This window comes from Oryctolagus cuniculus, chromosome 11 (genome assembly GCF_964237555.1).
Source record: "Oryctolagus cuniculus chromosome 11, mOryCun1.1, whole genome shotgun sequence".
NCBI classification, from domain to species: Eukaryota; Metazoa; Chordata; class Mammalia; order Lagomorpha; family Leporidae; genus Oryctolagus; species Oryctolagus cuniculus.
Window position 1 is genome coordinate 122329946 of NC_091442.1, and position 20508 is coordinate 122350453.

Consider the following 20508-nt stretch of genomic DNA (forward strand, 5'->3'; position numbering starts at 1 on the left):
CTAGTTAGTACATCCCCACTGCTAGTTAGTATGACTCCACCACTAGTCACTACACCACTGCTGGTTAGCACATCCCCACTATTAGTTGGTGTGACACCACTGCTAGTTACACACCCCACTACTAGTGTTATCCCACTGCTAGTTAGCACACAGTTATGCCACACTGGTTAGCACATCCCTACTACTAGTTAGTGTGACACCACCACTAGTTATTACATCACTACTAGTTATACAGCCCCGCTGCTTATTAGTATGATACCACCACTAGTTATTATATCACTGCTAGTTATTACATGACTACTAGTTATACACCCCACTACTAGTTAGTGTGACACCACTGCTAGTTATTACATGACTACTATTATGCACCCTATGACTTATTAGTATGACATCACTGGCAACTGTATCACTACTAGTTAGTGCATTCCCACTACTAGTTAGTATGACACCACCATTAGTTACTACATCAATGCTAGTTATACATCCCCACTACCAGGTAGTATGAAGCCACTGCTAGTTACAGCACTACTAGTTAGCATGCCCCCCTACTGGTTAGTACACCCCACTACTAGTTATCCCACCCCTACTACTAGTCATGCAGCACTGCTACCTTTTCTGCTACTGTTCACGCGGTCATAGCCCCCAGTTATCTCCAGTGCTGCGAGGGGCACAGGCAGTGCCCAGCAGCTCCGTGGGCTGGCCGTGGCCAGCGACCCTGGGATCACCTGTGTCTCAGCAGGAGCCCGGCTCCCAGCTGGCGGACACAAACTTGGCTTCCCTGGGAGCCCATGAGGTCCAGGTTGCAGCCCCAAAGCCCTGGCCCCTGACGGACAGACTCTGGTCTCCTCAGGTGCGCCTCTGGCCAGCTGGGCCCAGCACTGCTCCCATGGACGGTGCTGCCGAGCACGGCAGAGAGGCTGACAAGCTTGGGGGGCTGCCCCTGCACTAGGTGGCATCTGTGGCCTTTCTGCCCCCTCGAGACCCAGGGCCGCCATCTGGCAGGAGATGGTGCCGGCAGCCGTGGGGGAGCCGCAGACTGGCAGCTCCCGCACCAGACGCTGGCCGGATGGAGCCTCCTGCTGGCTCGCTGGCAGCCGAGCAGTGGCCTTGACCTTCAGCATCTCTGACATTCAGCGCACAGGGCCAGGGCCACCCCCACCTCGCCGTCTCCACTCGGCCTCCTGCGGACGGTGGCCAATCTCATCCATGGGGGGTTCCGTGCCCTGGCCCGGAGGGGCAGGCATGGGTGCTGGTGCCTGGAGGGCAAAGGGACGGACTGCCAGGCCACACGGGGTCTGTGCCCCTCGCCGACAGCCTGGTTTGTGCTGATGTGGTTAGGGGCCAGCAGGGGCCAGCGCCGGCCGTGCCATGAGTGTGTTCCCCTGTGTCTGGGAAGGGTCCTGGCCAGGGAGGGGACCTGCGCCTCCCCCAGGTAAAGCGGTCTCGCCACCAGAGCCGGCACAAGGATGCCGCCTCCCCGGCGCTGGCTGGCAGTGGGCTCTCAGCCTGGGGGCTTCCCTGCCCCCTGCGTTGATCCCACTGCCTGGTGGTCCAGCCATGTTGCTGTGGCTCCCACTCACGGAGCAGCCAACACCAGCCGCTCAGGTTGAGGTCCAAGAGGTCAGAGGTCAGGAGGAGAGATGGGCGTGGCCTGGGGAACTCTGCCTGGCTGTGGGAAAAGCTGCTCGCTCTGGAGGGCCACAGCAGAGCTCAGACTGCCCTGCCCAGGGTTCCTTGTAGACAGCGCATCTCAGTGTGTGTGTGTGTGTGTGTGTGTGCATCTCACAGTGCGTATCTCACAGTGCCTGTATCTCAGTGTGTGTGTGTGCATCTCACAATGTGTGTCTCACTGTGTGTGTGTGTCTCATAGTGTATGTGCGTCTGTGTGTGTATCTCACTGTGTGTGCGTGTCTCACTGTGTGTGTCTCACTGTGTGTGTCTCACTGTGTGTGTGTATCTCACTGTGTGTGTGTGTATCTCACTGTGTGTGTATCTCACTGTGTGTGTGTGTCTCACTGTGTGTGTGTCTCACTGTGTGTGTGTCTCACTGTGTGTGTGTATCTCACTGTGTGTGTGTGTCTCACTGTGTGTGTCTCACTGTGTGTGTGTCTCATTGTGTGTGTCTCGCTGTGTGTGTGCGTGTCTCACTGTGTGTGTGTGTCTCACTGTGTGTGTGTCTCACTGTGTGTGTGTATCTCACTGTGTGTGTGTGTCTCACTGTGTGTGTCTCACTGTGTGTGTGTCTCATTGTGTGTGTCTCGCTGTGTGTGTGCGTGTCTCACTGTGTGTGTGTGTCTCACTGTGTGTGTCTCACTGTGTGTGTGTATCTCACTGTGTGTGTGTGTCTCACTGTGTGTGTGTGTCTCACTGTGTGTGTGTCTCACTGTGTGTGTGTGTCTCACTGCATGTGTGTGTCTCACTGTGTGTGTGCATCTCACAGTGTATGTGGGTCTGTGTGTGTCTATCTCACTGTGTGTGTGTGTGTCTCACTGTGTGTATCTCACTGTGTGTGTGTATCTCACTGTGTGTGTGTGTGTATCTCACTGTGTGTGTGTGTGTATCTCACTGTGTGTGTATCTCACTGTGTGTGTCTCACTGTGTGTGTGTCTCACTGTGTGTGTGTATCTCACTGTGTGTGTATCTCACTGTGTGTGCGTGTCTCACTGTGTGTGTGTGTCTCACTGTGTGTGTGTCTCACTGCATGTGTGTGTCTCACTGTGTGTCTATCTCACTGTGTGTGCGTGTCTCACTGTGTGTGTGTGTCTCACTGTGTGTGTGTCTCACTGTGTGTGTCTATCTCACTGTGTGTGTGTCTCACTGTGTGTGTGTGTCTCACTGTGTGTGTGTCTCACTGTGTGTGTGTCTCACTGTGTGTGTGTGTCTCACTGTGTGTGTCTCACTGTGTGTGTGTGTCTCACTGTGTGTGTGTCTCATTGTGTGTGTATCTCACTGTGTGTGTGTCTCACTGTGTGTGTGTATCTCACTGTGTGTATCTCACTGTGTGTGTGTGTGTATCTCACTGTGTGTGTCTCACTGTGTGTGTATCTCACTGTGTGTGTCTCACTGTGTGTGTGTGTGTATCTCACTGTGTGTATCTCACTGTGTGTGTGTCTCACTGTGTGTGTGTATCTCACTGTGTGTGTGTATCTCACTGTGTGTGTCTCACTGTGTGTGTGTCTCACTGCATGTGTGTGCATTACTCTGTGCCCGGGTGTCACACAGCAGGGCGCCCCATAGGGGTTCCCCCCAGCCGCCCTGGAGACGAGGCATGTCCTATCTGCTCACTGCACACAGGGAGCGAAATGGTGGGCAGCTGGGGCCAGCCCCTGTGGGGCCAGCAGAGAAGCCGCAGACACACACAAGTGAGGCTATTCCCTGGAGGAAGCTGGTGCGCACTGAGCCGGGCTCTGCAAGGTCAGGGGTCAGAGCCCTGCTGTCACTCGCCCTGTGGCACCTGTGTGCTCAGTCTCAGCCCATGGGGAGCCCAGGTCATGGGCCTCAGGGCCATCCCCTGTGGACCTGAACTGACCAGAGCGGTGACTCTGGGTAGCAGGTGAGGGTTTTTTTCTCTACTGAACACTCCTTGCCTAGAAAAGTGGCGGGGAGGGAGAGGAGATAGATCAGTGTGTGAAAGGATGGATGGATGATGGATGATGGATGATGGATGATGGATGATGGACAGATGGATGATGGACAGATGGATGATGAACAGATGGATGATGGATGGATGATGGATGATGGACAGATGGATGGATGGATGATGGACAGATGGATGGATTTGTGGGTGGATAGATGGATGATGGATGGATGGAAGGAAGAAAGGACAGATGGACAGGTGGGTGAGTGGATGGATGGACACATGGGTGAGTGGATGATGGACAGGTGGGTGAGTGGGTGATGGACAGGTGGGTGAGTGGATGATGGACAGGTGGGTGAATGGATAGATGGACAGGTGGGTGAGTGGATGATGGACAGGTGGGTGAGTGGATGATGGACAGGTGGATGAGTGGATGATGGACACATGGATGAGTGGATGGATGGACACATGGGTGAGTGGATGATGGACAGGTGGATGAGTGGATGATGGACAGGTGGGTGAGTGGATAGATGGACAGGTGGGTGAGTGGATAGGTGGACAGGTGGGTGAGTGGATGATGGACACGTGGGTGAGTGGATGATGGACACATGGGTGAGTGGATGATGGACAGGTGGATGAGTGGATGATGGACACGTGGATGAGTGGATGGATGGACACGTGGGTGAGTGGATGATGGACAGGTGGGTGAGTGGATAGATGGACAGGTGGGTGAGTGGATGATGGACACGTGGGTGAGTGGGTGATGGACAGGTGGGTGAGTGGATGATGGACACATGGATGAGTGGATGGATGGACACATGGGTGAGTGGATGATGGACAGGTGGGTGAGTGGGTGATGGACAGGTGGGTGAGTGGGTGATGGACAGGTGGGTGAGTTAAGGAGTGAGGGGCTCTGTGGAGACACTCTCTCTGCCCTCGAGGGAAGTAACAAGGGCTGCCCAGGTGGACGCTGCTCCGTCCTGGCCTCTCCTGTGCTGACACAGGTCACGGGGCCTCAGTCTGCTCGATGGTCCATGAGCATCTTTGCCTCCTACGCATGCACGAGGCCCACGCCAGGGCCCAGCCCACCGTAGCCGCTCCTGCCTGCCCCTGCAGCGCACTCTCCAGGGGTGTGGGGAAGCGTGCTGTCGGCGGTAGGTCCAGTTCTTCCGCGCCCCCTCCCCGCTCCACAGTATCCCGTCGCCTGCGGCTGGGGCAGAGGAGTTCCCAGGCTGTGCTGTCACAAAGCGGCTGTCTCTGTGCACCTGTACCGGGTGGCCTTGGGGGTGTGCTCTGGACTTCAGCTGCAGCATCTTCAATTTAATTACATTTCTACAAGGATATTTGAACGGAAAATAATTGTTTTCCAAGAATAAAATGCTTCTGTTTATTTCCTGGAGGGGCAGGCTGAGCCCTAGCTTGGCGGCGGGGGGCGACCCTGGTGTCCTGCCCACGTGGCTGCAGAGACCCCAGGTGCACTCGCAGGATGAGAAAGACCTGGTCCCCACCCAGGCCGAGAGGTGCCCCCAGCCCCACTTGCAAATGCATTGAAAGACAGCCCACGCTGAGTGACCGGGAGAATCCAGGGCAGCTGCTGTGTGCAGAAACGATAAGAACTTCAAAATGGGAGCAAGGAAATAGTGGCCACGGGTCAGAGATAAGAGCTGCCCCGGTGGCCGCTCGGATGGGGCAGGAGCTGGCTGGGGGTGGGCAGGCGGCTGAGAGCGAGGTCCTCGTGTCCCATGCCACTGAGCCCCTGCTCCAGGCAAGGCTCTGGCCAGGGGCACGGATGTGGGGCACAGGGTGCCCCCGGGGTGTTGCAGGGGGAGGTGTGGCCAGGGTACAGGACGAAGGACATGGTTGGGAGACAAGCAAAGGGCCAGGCGGCCTTGAGTAGCCGGTGGGCCCCAGAGCAGGGAGACCAGGAAGGGAGAGGGGGTGTGGGTCCCCCGCCCAGGCAGCTGCGAGCGCCAAGCGGCCATGGTTCCAGCTCTGCTGGACAGGGAAGGTGGTGCCGTGGAGGTCCCAGCCGCTCCTGTCTGGGGTTCCAAGGCGGCCAAAGGGTAAATGAGAGTGCAGTGGGAGGCCGGCCAGCCGGAGGCCGGCGTGCACCCGGGAGGGAAGCCCCGCCGGCTGACCAGCCAGCGGCCACTCGCTGCCCCGGCCTCAGCCTCCACTGTCCTTTAACTGGCCGCCTTCCTCTCTGTCTCTGCTGTGCCCCTGGAGCAGGAGCCACGTGGAGCTCAGGCCCCGGGATGCACGCCAGTGGAGCTGGGCGTCCGCCCACCTGGGAACTGGGTCTCAGTGCCGCATCAAAGCTTGAGCTGGGACCACAGTCCCCTCCTGTGAGGCCGAGCCCACCCCACCCGTGCCTGTGGAGGAAGACAGTGCTTGGGGTCGGCCCCCGGCAGCGTGCACCACCCGCATGCCGGGAGTCTCAGCACATGTGAGTGACGGGCCAGACCTGCACTGCGGGGAGATCCACATGTGGCTAGTGGTCAGGGTCCAGCTGCCGACTGTGGCTCAGCCACCCAGAAGCCTGTGTTGATTCCGTGGTCCCAGCCAGTGGCTTATGGGCCACTGGACTGCAGCCCCTCCCCGGGGCTGCCCGATGCCCCCGGTCCCCAAGCGTCAGGAGACAGTGCAGAGGTGGGGAGCTCACTGCCTTAGTCCTGAGGCCAGGGCCAGCCTTGCACGAGGGGTCTGGTGGAGAGTGGGCTGGGGCGTGGGGCCCTCCCCGCTGGCCCACCTGGGCGGGGCCTACTGCAGACGCCCCACTGGCAGCCGTCCGGGATCCTGTCGGTGACTTGGGCCGGTTACCTGGCACTGTGAGCACTCAGGGTGGTGGCAGTGATGTGGAGGAGGGGGTGTCGGGAGGCAACGTGCGTCTGGACACAGGGACCCATCTCTGACTTCCGCTGCTGGCCTGGGTGTTTCTGGAAACTGCAAGGCCAGGCCCAGCTTCCTTGTTGGGTGCCTGGGGGCCTGGGGTGTGCGTGGGGGAACCATTGCTGGGGTCTGGGCAGGCGTGAGGCAAACACCATGAAACGCAGTCGACATGAGTGACATTTGAATGTGGTGTTCAGATCTTGTGTGCAAACTGCAGCCCGAGGGGCGGGCCTGTGTGTGTAACAGTGGTCGGGCTGGGGGTACAGGCTCCCCCAGGAACCCCTTTCTCCCACTCCTTGGAATGACAGACAGGCAAGGCGAGGGCTGGGGTCCCCCAGGGAGTGAAGTGCAGCTGGGCGGGGAGAGGGGATCCCACGCCCGAGCTCGGGCGTGGAAGACTCCAGCTTCCTCCTGGGCCCCCTGTCACAGCCGCACTCCTGCCTCTGTGCCCTTTGGGGGCTGTTCTCCAAGTCGCCCCCGGGGCATGGGCACAGACACCACCCAGGAAGAAGGGCCCTGCTCGGGAGCCATGCCCAGTGCCGGGTGCAGGTGCACAGAGGCATAGACGTAGGAAAAGGAGCCCGGCGTGACACTCCCCATCCCTGCCCCAGGAGTGCGGCTCTGTGCCTGCCTCGTGCGCTGCAGGAGACCCTGTGCAAAGCCCGGTGTGTGCACAGAAGGCTGCCGGCCCTCCCTTCCCTGGGTTGACCCCTTCTTGTGGACTCCCCAGGCTGCACGGCGCACAAAGGGACTGGGGTCCCAGTAGCACTCCAGCCGCCGAGCTGCCCTGGTGACCCTACACCAGCCCCATGGCTTCCCGTGATGCTGCCCTGGTGCTGGAAGGAGGCGGGGGACTCGCCTGGGCTGCGTGTGCAGTGAAGGCACACAGCCAGGCGGGTGTGCGCACGCCAGGACACAGGCACACGCACTGCACGTGTGTGCACTATGTGCTCGCTCATGCATGTGGGTACTGCACACACAGACACACGCCACACACACACGGCTACACATACGTGCACACAGTCCTCACACTCAGTCCCGTCCCTCTTGCACCCCCTTGTTGGAGTGTGCATGAGCTCACATGCACTGCACCCCGTTTCCGGGAGGCGGGGGTGCCAGAGCACAGTGCTGTCTGGGGCGGAGCCGCTAGGGGAGTGGCCACGGCGGGGTCCCTGTTCCGCACCCAGTGTGCTCCTGCCACACGTGTGAGCCCAGGGCCCAGGAGCCCCAGGACCCGCCCGCCCTGCTCGGGGACGTCACTCCCTTCCGCCAGCCCTGCTGTTCCCCGCGCCCCGGCTCAGCCCACACCCTGGCTCGGGTCTGGCCCCCACCCCTCGCCCCGGCTTCACACTGCTGGTTGGTTCTAGGCCCGGCAGCTCTGCCTGTGGAGACTGGAGAGCCGGGTGCACACTCGCTCCTCAGGCTTGCCAGCCTGCGCTGTGAGCTCTGACTGTGCCCCTGCCCCTGCGCGGCCTCCCCTCCCCAGCCTCGTCAGGCTCCTTCCCCGGGGAGAGCTGCTTTGTCTAGGTACCCTGACTCATTCTGCTTCAGGGGCTGGACCGAGGCCTCCCTGGCTCCTCGGGCTGGACCGAGCCCCTCCCCCGGCCTCTGTGTGCATGGCCTTGGTTCAGCAAACTTTGCACTGGGGGCATCTCCGCTGGGTCTGGGTGTCTGTGCTGTGCGACCTCTGGGGTGAGTCTGGTAGTGACCTCTGACAGCACAGGAGTCTGCCTGCTGTGGTCCAGCTGGGTGGCAGGTGTGCGTCACGGGCTCCCACGGCCTCTGCTCTGCACCCCCGGGGCCAGGCCCTCCTGTGATCCTGGGAGCTGGGCCAGACGCTACCGTGGTCGGTTCCAGCCGAGCTCCAGCCGCTGCCTGCGTCCCAGCTGAGGGCGACACGGGGGTCCTGGGCTCCCACCCAGGCCTGTTTCCCTCCCCAGCCCCAGGGGCCAGCAGGGGCTGCAGCTGCCCGTGCTCTGGGCCCTTCCAGGACATCTCGAGGTCCCTCGGGGGCCACGCTGGGTCTGCCCCCAGCTCCTGACCTGTGCCGGGGCCTCCCGGGCTGCGCCTTGCTATGCACACACTCAGGAGCAGCTTCCCTCCTCTGCATTCTGCGGTCACTCTTCTGCCCCCCTGCAGGTGGCCCTGAGTCCCCACCCACCTGAGACGCCCCACGGACACTCCTCCGGCTGAGCCTTCCACCGCCACGGCCAGCGGCGGTTGGAGAGGCCGAGGGGGTTCACACCACTTAGAACACGCCGGCACGCGTGTGCATCCCCCATAGGACAGCGCATTGACATCTCTGGGGGACGCCAGGTCTCCCCGTCGCGGTGCCGCCTGCCCCTCCCCCGCCCGCCCCCGGGGACGGCACAGCTCCCAGCTCTCAGTCCCCTCTGCGGCTGGTCACTCTAGGGCCATTTGTTTATCCTCAGCAAACACCATGTCCAGCGCGCGCTGGAGCTCTGCTGTGGATGCCGCGCCTCTGCCCGGCCCCTCACTGTCCACTCTGAGCAGTAAGGAGCAGGGCCCCCACCTCCCCGCGCGTGTGCGCTCCCCTCGAGTGTCGCTCTCTCCAGAAACACAAGGGCACTCGAGCCTGTGTGGGAAATGAAACGAGACGTGTGTAGCGCAGAAGAATCCGCCTGGAGCCGCCCGCTGTGCTGGGGCAGCTGTGCGCAGGAGCTGACTTGAAGCAGTGGACGAACAAGCGCGCTACGGCTCCGTCCCGTCGGCGGGGGTCGGGCTGCAGCTCTGTCCTGCAGGGCTCTGCCTTCCAAGGAGCGGCGGCCGAGGACCAGGCACGGCGCTTCCGAGGGCGTATTCCCGACAGCTTAGTTGGCCGGCGAACATTTACTTTGCCCCGTGCTGCTTTCCAGGGCCAGCTGCTTCCCCGGAGTGGACAGCTGAGCCGGACAGGGCCGCTGTGGTTGGCAGGTCGGCCAGGTGCAGGGTCGGTAAAAGCGTGAAGTCACGGCCCCACCGCCGGCCGCGCTGCCGAGCTTGGTCCTCTCCCTCCGACTACACAGGCCTGAGCGGGCAGCTGCCCAGGCTGCCCTCCGTCTGCCAGGGTTCGAGCTCCTTGGAGCGTGTGGCTCCCGGCCCACCCGTCAGATCTCGTGGGGACTGAGTGGCGCGGTCAGCCTCGCTCTGCACAGTGTGCACCTCTGGGTCGCCTGCCTTTCTCCCGTACGGTTTCTAGCCAATCGCAGGTGGCCAGCATGGGTCACCATTCCTGTGTCCACTCTCCTCCACCTCTCGCGGGCCACTTTCCCGAAGCCTGGTCTTCATCCCCCTCCACCCTCTGGCCGCTGCACCCTCAGTGTTAAAATTGCTCAGTCGCGCTAATGTCCGAGATTTCATTGTTCACTTCTGGTTCGTCTCTGGGTTTCTTCTGTTCATGGTCTCTCAAACACTCTGGGAATGGGTTCACTCAGAGTCACTACAGTTAGGATCACTTTACTCCGCCCCTAATCACTTCTGCCCCGTAGGATGCAGGTGTCTTTGTGCCCCCCGCGTGTCGGCCCCCGTGTAAGAGGCACGGGTCCCGGCTGGTCCCCGTCAGTCTCCGCTGCCCAGCGCAGCCCGAGGGGCTCCTTGCTTCACCGAGACACCTGAGCGTTCCTCTTGGAAGGGCCAGGTTGTGGGCACAGGCGGGCCTCCCTGGAAGCAGGCACGGGATCTGCTGGCTGGCTCCACCCTGGGGCCCGGCTGCTTTGTGCATCTGCACGGCTCATGCCGCGTGCCTGGTCCTCAGCCCCACGCCGCCCCGACCCCCGCAGGGGCAGGGGCAGGGGTGTGGTCTGCAGCCTGTCCTGCACCCTGGGCCTCTTGGGAATCTGTTGAAGGCACCTGAGCCCCTCTCAGGATCACATACGATGCACAGGATTAGAAGAAAACCTGTTGCGATAAAGCACGGCCGGCAGATATGACATCCTGTTTTCATGGATAATGTGTGTGCTTCTTTATTAGGACATTACCAGGTGGAGCGGTGGGACGGCTATAACTGCAGTACGGCGGGCACGGCCATGGACGGAGGCCACCCTGAGAGCCGCCCCGGTGGTCACCCTGCCGCCGGGCGCCACCTACGGGCTGCGTCCGAGTGAGGCCGAGCCCGGCCCGTGGGGTGCAGCTTTAGGGAAACGCACGTTTTCCATGGTGGGGGGGGGGGCCTCCGGGCAGTCTGGCCGGCGTCCGCCTGCCTCTGGCCTGAGATGAGCTTGCCTGGGCCGCGGGGCAGGACAACGTCACCCAGCACCGTGGGAAATAGCGCAGTGTAGCCGGGATTTCCCGCGCATCCCCTGTGCCTGTGGGTGCCGGTGCCCCCCGGTGGCGTCCCACGTGTGCAACCTCTTGGCAGCTCAGGCTGTAGCCCCTTCCCCCTGTCCAGCACACGCCCGGGATCCCCTCACCCTTGGGGTCTCTCGCTCCTGACTGTCAGCACCATTTCGGGTCCCGCGTTGCCCTGCTTGTGGGACCGGCTGCCTTGGTCCTGCTCCGGGGCCCAGGCTGCCCCCGAGCTGCCTTCCAGGAGCCGCCACGGTCGGCTCTGCCGGGGTCGGGGGCCAGGCACAGGGCTCTCCCCTTCTCCCGTGCCTTTCCTCTTCCGGGTACACGCACGGTCACCTGCTGTTCCCGACAGGTGGTCTTCCGGGCCCTCGGCCCCCACAGCACAGAGGCCCGTCCCACCGCTGGAAACGCGTTAACAGGCCCTGTAGGGCGTGGTGGGATCTCTCTCTCTTCTCTGTAGAGAAGCCTCCGGATGGGTCACCCCCCCACGTCCCCCAGCAGGGGTGGGCGCTGGGCGCGGAGGTTAAGAGGATGGTTGGGACCCACGTCCTAACACCGCAGTGCCTCCTCCGCTTCTGCTGCCGACTTCCCGCTACCATGGACGCTGGAGCCGGCAACGCCCACTCAGGCACTCGGGCCCCTGCCTCCCACGTGGGAGACCCCGACTGAGTTCTGGGCGCCCGGCTCTGGCCCTGCACAGCCTGGCTGCTGCAGGCATTTAGGGACGGACCCAGCAGACACAGGACCTCTCTCTCTCTCTCTCTCTGCCTTTCAAATAAAAGGAAATGAATTAACTTTAAAAAGTTAAGTTCCCCTAGTAAATTCAGAATACTTTTCGGTTTCTGGGGACGTGTGCCCGACCGGGCACTCTGCACACGTGGCAGATGGCGTCCCTGTGGGGTCTGGGGGCCCCTGTGTGATGCGTGCCCGGCAGGCCTGCGAGGCCTCTGCTGTGGAGAGCCCACTCCAGGTGAGCGCCCAGGCCAGCGACCTTGGTGGAGGTCAGGGTTTGGGAGCTGGGAGGGGCAGGACCGGCGTGGGGCACTGGCTGGGGCTGGGGGCCACGCTTGCAGCACATGGAGTCCAGGGACCCTGGGGTAGCTCCTGCCAGGACAGGGCCTGAGCCCCTGGGCTGCTGGGCTGGGGTGCGGCTGGGCTCCTGGGGGCGGGGTCTGGGCTATCCTGTCTCTCCTGTTGGGGTGTGTGGGGGGGGGCTGTTTCTCAGTCCCCTGCGTCTGAAGCAGGACAGGCACGTGGCCAGCTCAGGGGCAGGTCCTGGCTGGGCCTCCTCTGCCAACCTGGTGCTGTGTGCCTCAGTTTCCCCGAATGCACACAGCAGAGCCTGATCTCGCTGACCTCCATGAGCCCTTCAGCCTCTGGCCGCTGCCCCTCCCCGGCACAGGACCACTGTGTGTGTAAGAGCCAGGCCCCCTCGCTGCCACCCACACAACCCCGCCCCCCGCAAAGCCAGGGGCAGGCCCAGGCAGAGCCGGCCGCACTCGGTCACAGCTCCTTGCTGAGCGAGGCCGGAGGCGCATGCTCCGGGGTCGCTGGGTGGCTCTCCGGGACCAGTACCCCTGCTCCGGGCCGACAGCACCTGCCCCTCCTCCACGAGGGCAGGGGCGGAAGCCAGGTGCGGCCCAGCGGGGTGCGCGTCTCCAGGCGGATGCTCCGTTTCACGGAGCACGGAGCTCCGAGCCCTGGTTGCGCCGGCCAGCGGTCAGGGCTCAGGGGCCTCGGTCGGGGGTTCCCGCTTGCCCCCAGGCCGCGAGGTGCCGCGGGGGCTGGGCCCGCCCCAGGCCGCGCGTCCCCGCTGCCGGCGCCGGCTGCGGTCGGCTCTGCAGTGACGCCGCTGCGCGCCTAGGTGGAGCCCGACCCGCCGCTTTCCGCTGGACCGGCCCCACCTGACCCTTCCGAGCGCCGGGCGGGGGCGCTGCAGGGCGGCGGGGGTCCCCGGGGTCCCCAGCGCGGCCCAGTGCGCGCCCGCGGCTCTGCAAGCCGGGTGCCAGCCGCCCGAGTCCGAGGCAGCGCGGGCCCGGCCGCCGGCGGCCGCGCGCGCCCCGCTCCCGCCGCCTCCTGGAGAGGGGCCGGCTCCGAGCCCGGCGGGCGGGCGCAGCGTCGCGGGCCCCACCTGTCGGCGCGGGGCCGCCTCCCGCACCGCCAGCGGCGGCGCAGCCCAGCGCGGGGCCCGGACCTCTCCCGACCGCAGCGGAGCGGGCGCGGGCGCGGGACGCGCGGAGGTCGGCACCGGCCGCCGGGCACCCGCCCGCCGGTCCCGGGCGGCGCAAGTTGGAGCGCGGCGGGCTTGGCCGGGCCGCGCGGGCCCCGGCAGCGGCGATGGTGCGGCGGCCCCGCGCCGGACGCGCAGCCCCGGCCCCAAGCCTGGCCCGGCGCGGCGGCGGCGGCGGCGGCGGCGGCGCGGAGGCCCCCTGAGCCCCGGGCCGGAGCGAGCGCGGGCGGCGGCGGCAGCGGCGGCGAGGGAGGAGGAAGAGGAAGGCGAAGCCGAGTAGCGGGCGGGGAGGGGGGAAGACGGGCGCTGGAGGGGCTGCGGCCGGCCAGACCCCCGCGCCCCGGCCGCTGCGCAATCCGCGGCCCGCCGTCCGGGCCCTGCCGGCGGCGCGTTCATGGAGCCGCGGCGGCCGCCCCCCCGCGCCCGGGCCCCCGGCGCCCCGCAGCCCGCGATGGTGGCCGAGCGGCCGGAGCGGCGGCCGCCGCGGCCCGCGCCTCTCCGCTAACCTCCCCGCCCCCGCCCGCCCCCTCCCCGCGCCCGCCCCCGCCCGCTCCCCTCCCCCTGCCCGAAAAGACACACATCGCCTCCCGGAGTGGCGCCTCCAGTCGCGGCGGCGGATGGCGGGCGCGGGGCACCCGGCGGGGCGCTGATGCGGCGCCCGGACCTCCGCTGCGCGACTTCGGGGGCGGCGGCCGCGCGGGCTCTCCGCGATGCAGCTCCTGAAGGCGCTCTGGGCACTCGCAGCCGCCGCGCTCTGCTGCTTCCTGGTGCTGGTGATCCACGCGCAGCTCCTCAAAGAAGGTAATGGCCCTCGGCCGCGGCCCCGCGCGCGCCCCGGCCCCCGCACCGCGCCACGCCGCGCCGCGCCGCCGCCGCCTTCGGCCGGGGCTCGGCGGGTGCTGCCGCCGGGCCCCGCCATGCGACCCTGCCCGGACCCCGGAGCCTCGGCGCTCGCGGGCCGCCCGCGGGGCAGCAGACGCGCGGGGTCGTGGCGCGCGCGGCGGCGGCGGCGGCGGCGGCGGCGGCCTGGGTCGCTCCCGCGCCGCCCCGGAGCCCCGGCCGAAGCCCAGGTGCCGCCGGCGGCCCCCGCTCCGCACCGCGCGGTGGCGAGCGCCTCCCGCCTGCCCGCCGCCGGCTCCAGTAGGTGGCAGCCGCGCTCCACGCGCGCGAGCCGGGCTGGGGCGGCGCGGGGCTGGGGTCCCGTGGGCATCGCAAGTGCGGCCTGCGCGCCCGCGCCGCCCTCCGAGCGCGGTCGAGGACCCGCGTGGGCCCGGGCTGCCGGCGCAGGTGCGCGCGGCTCTGCGCGCCCGGGTCCCTCACCAAGTTCCCGCCGGCTTCCTGTCGCGGTCCGGATCCTGGGACTCAGTCGTCGCCCCTTGGACAGGGTAGCACCGCGCCAGCCCCTGGTGCCTGTGCCAGCCGGCCCGGGTCGTGGGAGCGCCCTCGCTGGTCCCTGGGAACTCCTGACCCCGAGGCCCCCTGCTGGCCCTAGCCCTGTCTCAGCCAGACGTGGGCAGGTAGCTGGCAGGTGGGCTATGTGCAGGGTCTTCCAGACAGGACTGCGGGAGGGAGCAGGTACGTGAGGAGCCCGCCTAGCCGGGACCACTGCCCATCTCCTGCCCTTGAATTTGGGTGCAGCCGGGGTGGACAGGGCAGGGGGCGGGTTCAGGAGAGGGAGGAGGGGCACCTGCTCGGCCGGCTCCTGGCCCCTTGTTGAAGTTGCAAGCAGTGCTGACCAGCGCCCAGGAGGACGGGCCCCTGCACCCTCACTCAGGAGCCCAGCCCCCAGGCACGACCCAGAGGGCTGCCTCCGCTGGGCCCTTGGCCTGGCTTGGACCACGCTCTGTCGCCTCCCTGCTGGCCCTGCTGGCCCTGGGCGTCACCTTTGGGAAGGACACAGGGTGGGCTGTGACTTTCTGGGAAGTGCAGGTTTCTCTCTGTTTCCAAGCCCAGATGAGTGACAGGGGCACAGGGCCTCCTGGGGTGGGGGGAGGCTTGGAGGTGTAGCCTGCGTTTGGGGCTCACGAGGAGAGAGGGTGGGTGGAGCGCTGGGCCAGGGCCGCTGTGTTCCTGAGTGGGGCTGACTTTGAGGCTGGGCTGCGGGCCTCAGGGTTTGCCTTGAGGACATGTGTGCGTGTGCGTGCGTGTGTGTGTGTCGGACGGGGCCGGGGTGCTGGGTGCAGCGCGGCGGTGGGGACCATCGGTGCCGCCCATCCGACCCCACTTAGTTGCCCGCTGCTGCTCTGGCCCCCAGCACCCTGGCCGTGTCTGTCCGCGTCCAGGGGCAGTACGGCCTCATCGCCCCACCGCGATGCCCTTTGGCTCCTGGGGTCAGGAGCCGCAGGGGCCCAGCGGTGGGAGGCGTGGGCGGCGCGGCGCCCCGCGGAGACCCCTGGCTGGGCCTGGTGGGCGGGCTGCAGCCGGGCAGCAGGAGGGAGGTGGAGAGGCAGGCAGTGGACAATTGGGACTTGTTGTCTGGGGGCGCGGGGAAGGAGCTGTTTAAATGGCCACTTCCACGCGGCGCTGTTTTTCAGGGTGAAGAATGGGGCCGCGGGGAGCCGCTTTTCCACACTCCGCCTTTTGTGCGGAGCCGCAGGCCACCCCGGGGCTCGGCCGTCCCCCTCCGGTCAGCCTGGCCGCAGTGATGAATGGGGCTGTGGGCCCGAGGACAGCTGGGGCCTTAACAGCAGCCCTGGCCGTCCCCGGCGCTGGAAGAACTCGGCCTGGCCCCGGGCAGCCGGGGGCTGCGGCGTGGGACTGGGCCCCGGAGCGGGGGACGCCCTGTCCCTGGTGGGGTGGCCGCGAGGGCCGGCCGGGGTCCTCACAGCCGACGCCAGCAGCGGCCAGCGTGGGGGAGGGCCGTGGGGGAGGGGCGCCGCTGGTTATGTCCTTAGTTAACGTTTGCTCTCAGAGCACGGAGTTGAGGCCGCGGCTGGAATCAGGAAAACACTTTCTCTTCCTCTTCCGGGGCCTTTACGGCCCAGATTCAACCGGGCAGGGCACAGGGCGGCCCTGGGGGTCCTCGACCGTGTGGGGACGGGGAGACCGCTGTGTCCGGTGCCGCCGCGTGGGCAGAGAGGGAGGGGTCTGCGCTCTGCTGGGGCGTCCTGGGGCCACACGGGAGAAGTAGTGCCTCCACCCCACCTCACGTGCACACTCGGGGCTTCAGGGCCCCCGCGAGCCCTTGGTGGGGGCGTGAGTCTGGGGCTCAGCACCCGGCGCAGAGCCCCGTTTGCAGGTCGGTTTGGACAGCGCAGGGCAGCCACCGAGCACCTGTCCCCGGCCCCCAGTTCCAGAGCTGGGTTCCGAGCCGCTGCAGCTGCTCCGAGGGCTGAGTGGGGTGGACGGGGTTTGCTTCGTTCGCTGCCTCTCTGGGAGGTGCACTGTGGCCGTGCACGGCCCCGTGGCCAGCCCGAGGGGCAGGGCTCACCGTCCACGCGCTGCCCGGCACCGTGCACCCACACTTTCTCACGTCTTTGTCAGTCAGCTCCTTTTTCAAGAGTGTGTGAGGAACTTAGGAGACGTAGCCGGGCCTGGCCCTGGGTCCACCGGAAGTAGCCGCTGGGTGAGGTGGACAGACAGCACCCCGTCTGAGGGGCCGTGTGTGGGTGGGCTCAGGACGTCCCAGGTCCGGAGGCGGGGCCTGGCCGCATCGCAGCCTCTGGGTGTAGGAAAGGCAGGCGGCAGGTGCTGCGGCTGGGGGCCACGTGCCGGAGGGTCTCGGCAGCCGGTGCTCCAAACGCTGCCTCCGTGGACGTGACCTTGAGGCTGCAGGGCCGAGCGCCGGTTCCTCCCGGCGTCCGTGGGCTGCGTGCAGAGGCCTCCCCAGCTGGAGCCCCGGTGCCTCCCTGTGCCGGCACAGGAGCCATCGCAGTACAGTCCCCCGCACCTGGGCGCCAGCAGGGAGGCAGGGAGCTGGGAGTGCCTGCCGGGGGCCTGGCCCTTGTTAGAAGGAACCCCCGCCCCCGCATCGTCATTTAGCACCGCCTGTCAGGTGACACAGGCCGCATGACACGGAGGTGGGATTCTCCCAGCCGCTGTCGGACAACCGTAGGAGTTCAGACACGGAGGGACTGGCAGAGGGGGCGGGGGGCTGGCCGCCGGGGCTCCCCCATGCCCACCACCCACACAGGAGGGCCGGGGCTTGGGGCACCCAGTGCTCCACACGTTGGCCATGTTGGCTCAGCGCAGTGCAGGGGCGCGGGCGGGGAGGGCGGGCCGGGCCGGTGCTGGGCGGGGGCCTGTGCCAGCCGGACCAGGTGCGCTTCCTCAGAGCGGCTCGCCTGTGTGATTAGGCCCCCGTGGGTGTTTGTGCGGCTGTGTGTGATCTCCTTATCCACTTGGCACAAGCGCAGGAACACGCACTGGGACGCTGATTGGAAGTGCAGCCGCGTGATTAGGGGGCAGAGGACCCCGGCGGCGTGCGCGGGGTGGGGGGCACTGCACACACCGCGAGACCTGGACACGGGGACCCACGGGTGCGTCCTGTGTCGGGATGTGGCCACACAACATCACGTGCTCCCATGTGCACCTGCCTGTGGCGTGTGCCTGTGGCTGCTCCGGGCAGGCGCTCGGGGTGGGGGCCGGGTCCGTCTGCTGAGCTCCCGGGCCCCGGCCTTCCCCGCGAGCCCGGCCTCTGGGAGGTCCCCTTCTGCTCCCGCCCTCGGCACCTGCGGGCCACACGCTAACCAGCCCTGCCTGTGTGGTGACAGGGACCGTCACCACGTGTGCTGAGCACTGCACAGCACACACGTGACACACACATCACACACCACACACATGCCACACACGTACTACCTGCATACCACACGCAACACCACACGTGTGACATGCACAGCACAGACACACCACTCACAACACACAAGCCACTCATGTCACACACCACACATGTGACATACATACCACACAGCGCTACACACTACACACATCATATGCACATGTATCTGAGACACACATATATGTATGTGGCATGCACACCACTCGCAACACACATGTGCCACTCATGCAACACACATGTGCCGTGCACACCACACACATGACATGCACAATGCATGTGTGCCACCCATACAACAAGTGAACATGCTATGAACACTACACACACCATGTATGTGACACTCATATGCCACCCATACCTCACACACCATGCACAATACACACATACCACATGTGCCACCCACACAACATACATGCCATGCACAATACATCACACGTGTGGTACACACCCCACACATGCCATTCAAAGCTCTCCTCACACGGCTGATACCACGCATGTGCCACCCACACATGTGCCATTCATGCCACATGGCGCACATGTAACACCGTACACATACCACAGACATGTCAGTCGTCACACATGGCATGCACACCACACATGCCACACATGTGCCACTCATGCCACAATACCACACGTGACAAACACCAACACCACACCATACTCATGCCATGCATACCACATACATTCCACACACCACAGTGTGCCATGCATACCCCAAAGAGCACACGTCATGCTACATGCATCACGCATATACCGTACACACCACACGTAACACAATGGAGACGACACATCACGCACAGCGCTTGCGGTCCCCACACAGCACTGAGCTCACACACACCACACTGACAAGGTGTGCACCACCCACACGCCACACAGGGCATCACATGCATGTCACATGTACACATAACACGACACACAAATCAGGAGACACGCAGGCACACATACATCCTATACATGTAATGGAGATACAGAGCACACGGCACACAGGCACACCACACACACACACACACACACATACACACTCAGCACCCACCTGCCCCAGGAGCCTGAGAGGGCGTCCCTGAGACCAAGCCCCACCCCACCCTCAGGGTCACCCTCACACGCCAGCCTCACATGGGGCACCAGGGCCCCCACCCTCACCGCCAGCCTCACAGGGCACAGCAGGGCCCCCACCCTCACCGCCAGCCTCACAGGGCACAGCAGGGCCCCCACCCTCACACACCAGCCTCACAGGGGACAGCAGGGCCCCCACCCTCAGGGTCACCCTCACCGCCAGCCTCACAGGGGACAGCAGGGCCCCCACCCTCACCGCCAACCTCACACAGGGACAGCCCCCCCCCCCAGTGCCGGCCTGGTGTGCACTGAGTGTCCCCTGGGAGCAGTGGCCTTGTCTCCACGTCCTGGAGCTCTGGGCCCTGGCTGCTGATGCTTGGTGCTGGTTGGTGCATGCTGGGTGCTGGGTGCTGGTTCCTGGTGCTGAGTGCTGCTTACTGAGGAGTCTCCGTTGAAGAGCCACGCCCTCCTCCCAACTCAGAGCTTCTGATTGGCTGCCCTCACCCTGTGCCTGTCCTGTGCTGGACAGCTCCCCCGCCCAGGCCACTCCACACAAGTCCCCTTTGGGAACTGGGCCTGTTCCTGGGGAGGCCGGCCAGCAGGAGGTGGCGCAGCCTGGCCCGAGGCCCTGTGGAGCTGGGGGCTGGGGACCACCCCGCTGTGGTACACTGGCTCCTCCTGCTGCCACCCGGGGTTCCCCAGGCTTCTCCAGGTCCCTGATTGCCGGGTCAACCGTGACAGGGGTCACCCGGGCCACTGAGAGGGAGGGGAGAGGAAGGTTTCCCCCGGCGGCCTGTGCTGGGTGGGGCCTTAGGCGTGTGGCCCGGCTTCTGTCCCCCATGCCCCGTGACCCCGTACAGAGCCCGAGACCCAGCAGGGGTGCTGGGCTGGCTTTGTGGAGTTGGGGACTGGACCCTCCCAGGATCGCGGGGGCGGGGGCCTGGGGGTCTCCCCACGGAGGGCCCGGCTGCTGGCGTCAGCCCCGCTGGGCAGCGACTTCTGAGGCTGGGTGACCTTGGCGACCTCCAGACAACGTCGCCGGAAGCAGGAGGGGAGCTGCCCGTCCCGCGAGGGTGGGGGACGCTGCCCCAGCCCTCTCGCAGCTCACGACGCACGGTCCTTGCTGGAAGCTGCCCGGTCTGGCCGGGCTTGAGCGCTGCTCGGGGCGCTGCAGGTGGCTCCACCCCCGGCCACTCAGCTGAAGGACTTCGTGTCCCCGACGACCGGGTGGACGCCTTGGTTCCCCTGGCCCAGTGCATGCTGGGTCGCTTCTCCCTCTCCCGTGTGACCCTGCTGGGGGCGTGGTGGCCGCCGTGCTGGGTGGAGACCCCAGGTGGGGAGCGTGGCTGTGGCCTGCTGGTCCCTGGCTCTGGTGGGCTGAGCACGGCCGGCCCCGCGCTCTGGGCTGCAGGAGCAGCTGTGCGGGCGTCCGGCCGGCTGCGGGCACTAAGATGGCGACCGCTGAGCTCGGGGACGCCTGGTCTCTGGGATGGAGCCTCGGAGGCCCTGGAAGTGGCCTTGGCGCATGGGCGCCCTGCGGGCGGGGTGGAGGGCCCCTGCTCCCTGGCCCGGGGGGTTGGGGTCTTTGTGGGTGCCAAGGTGGCCCCACCTCCTCCCTCACCATTGCACCGCCAGGCCGGCCAGTTCAGAACAGGGCCTCTGCCGTCGCCTCTTTCCTCTGCCTTTGCTGCTAGAACA

General features: G+C 65.4%; 1 protein-coding gene across 2 annotated transcripts in view; it reads left to right on the top strand.

Moving 5' to 3' along the window:
* Positions 1-20508, top strand: part of TAFA5 (TAFA chemokine like family member 5) — a 125725-nt gene that overhangs the window by 46793 nt on the left and 58424 nt on the right. Inside the window, exon 1 of one of the 2 annotated variants that reach the window (XM_070051545.1) lies at positions 13538-13784. The exons of the other annotated variant lie outside the window; for it this stretch is intronic. Coding sequence (XP_069907646.1) covers positions 13694-13784 — 91 coding nt within the window. The 5' untranslated portion in view covers positions 13538-13693. Of the gene's footprint in view, positions 1-13537; positions 13785-20508 lie in introns of those variants that run through there. 2 annotated transcript variants of the gene reach the window in all.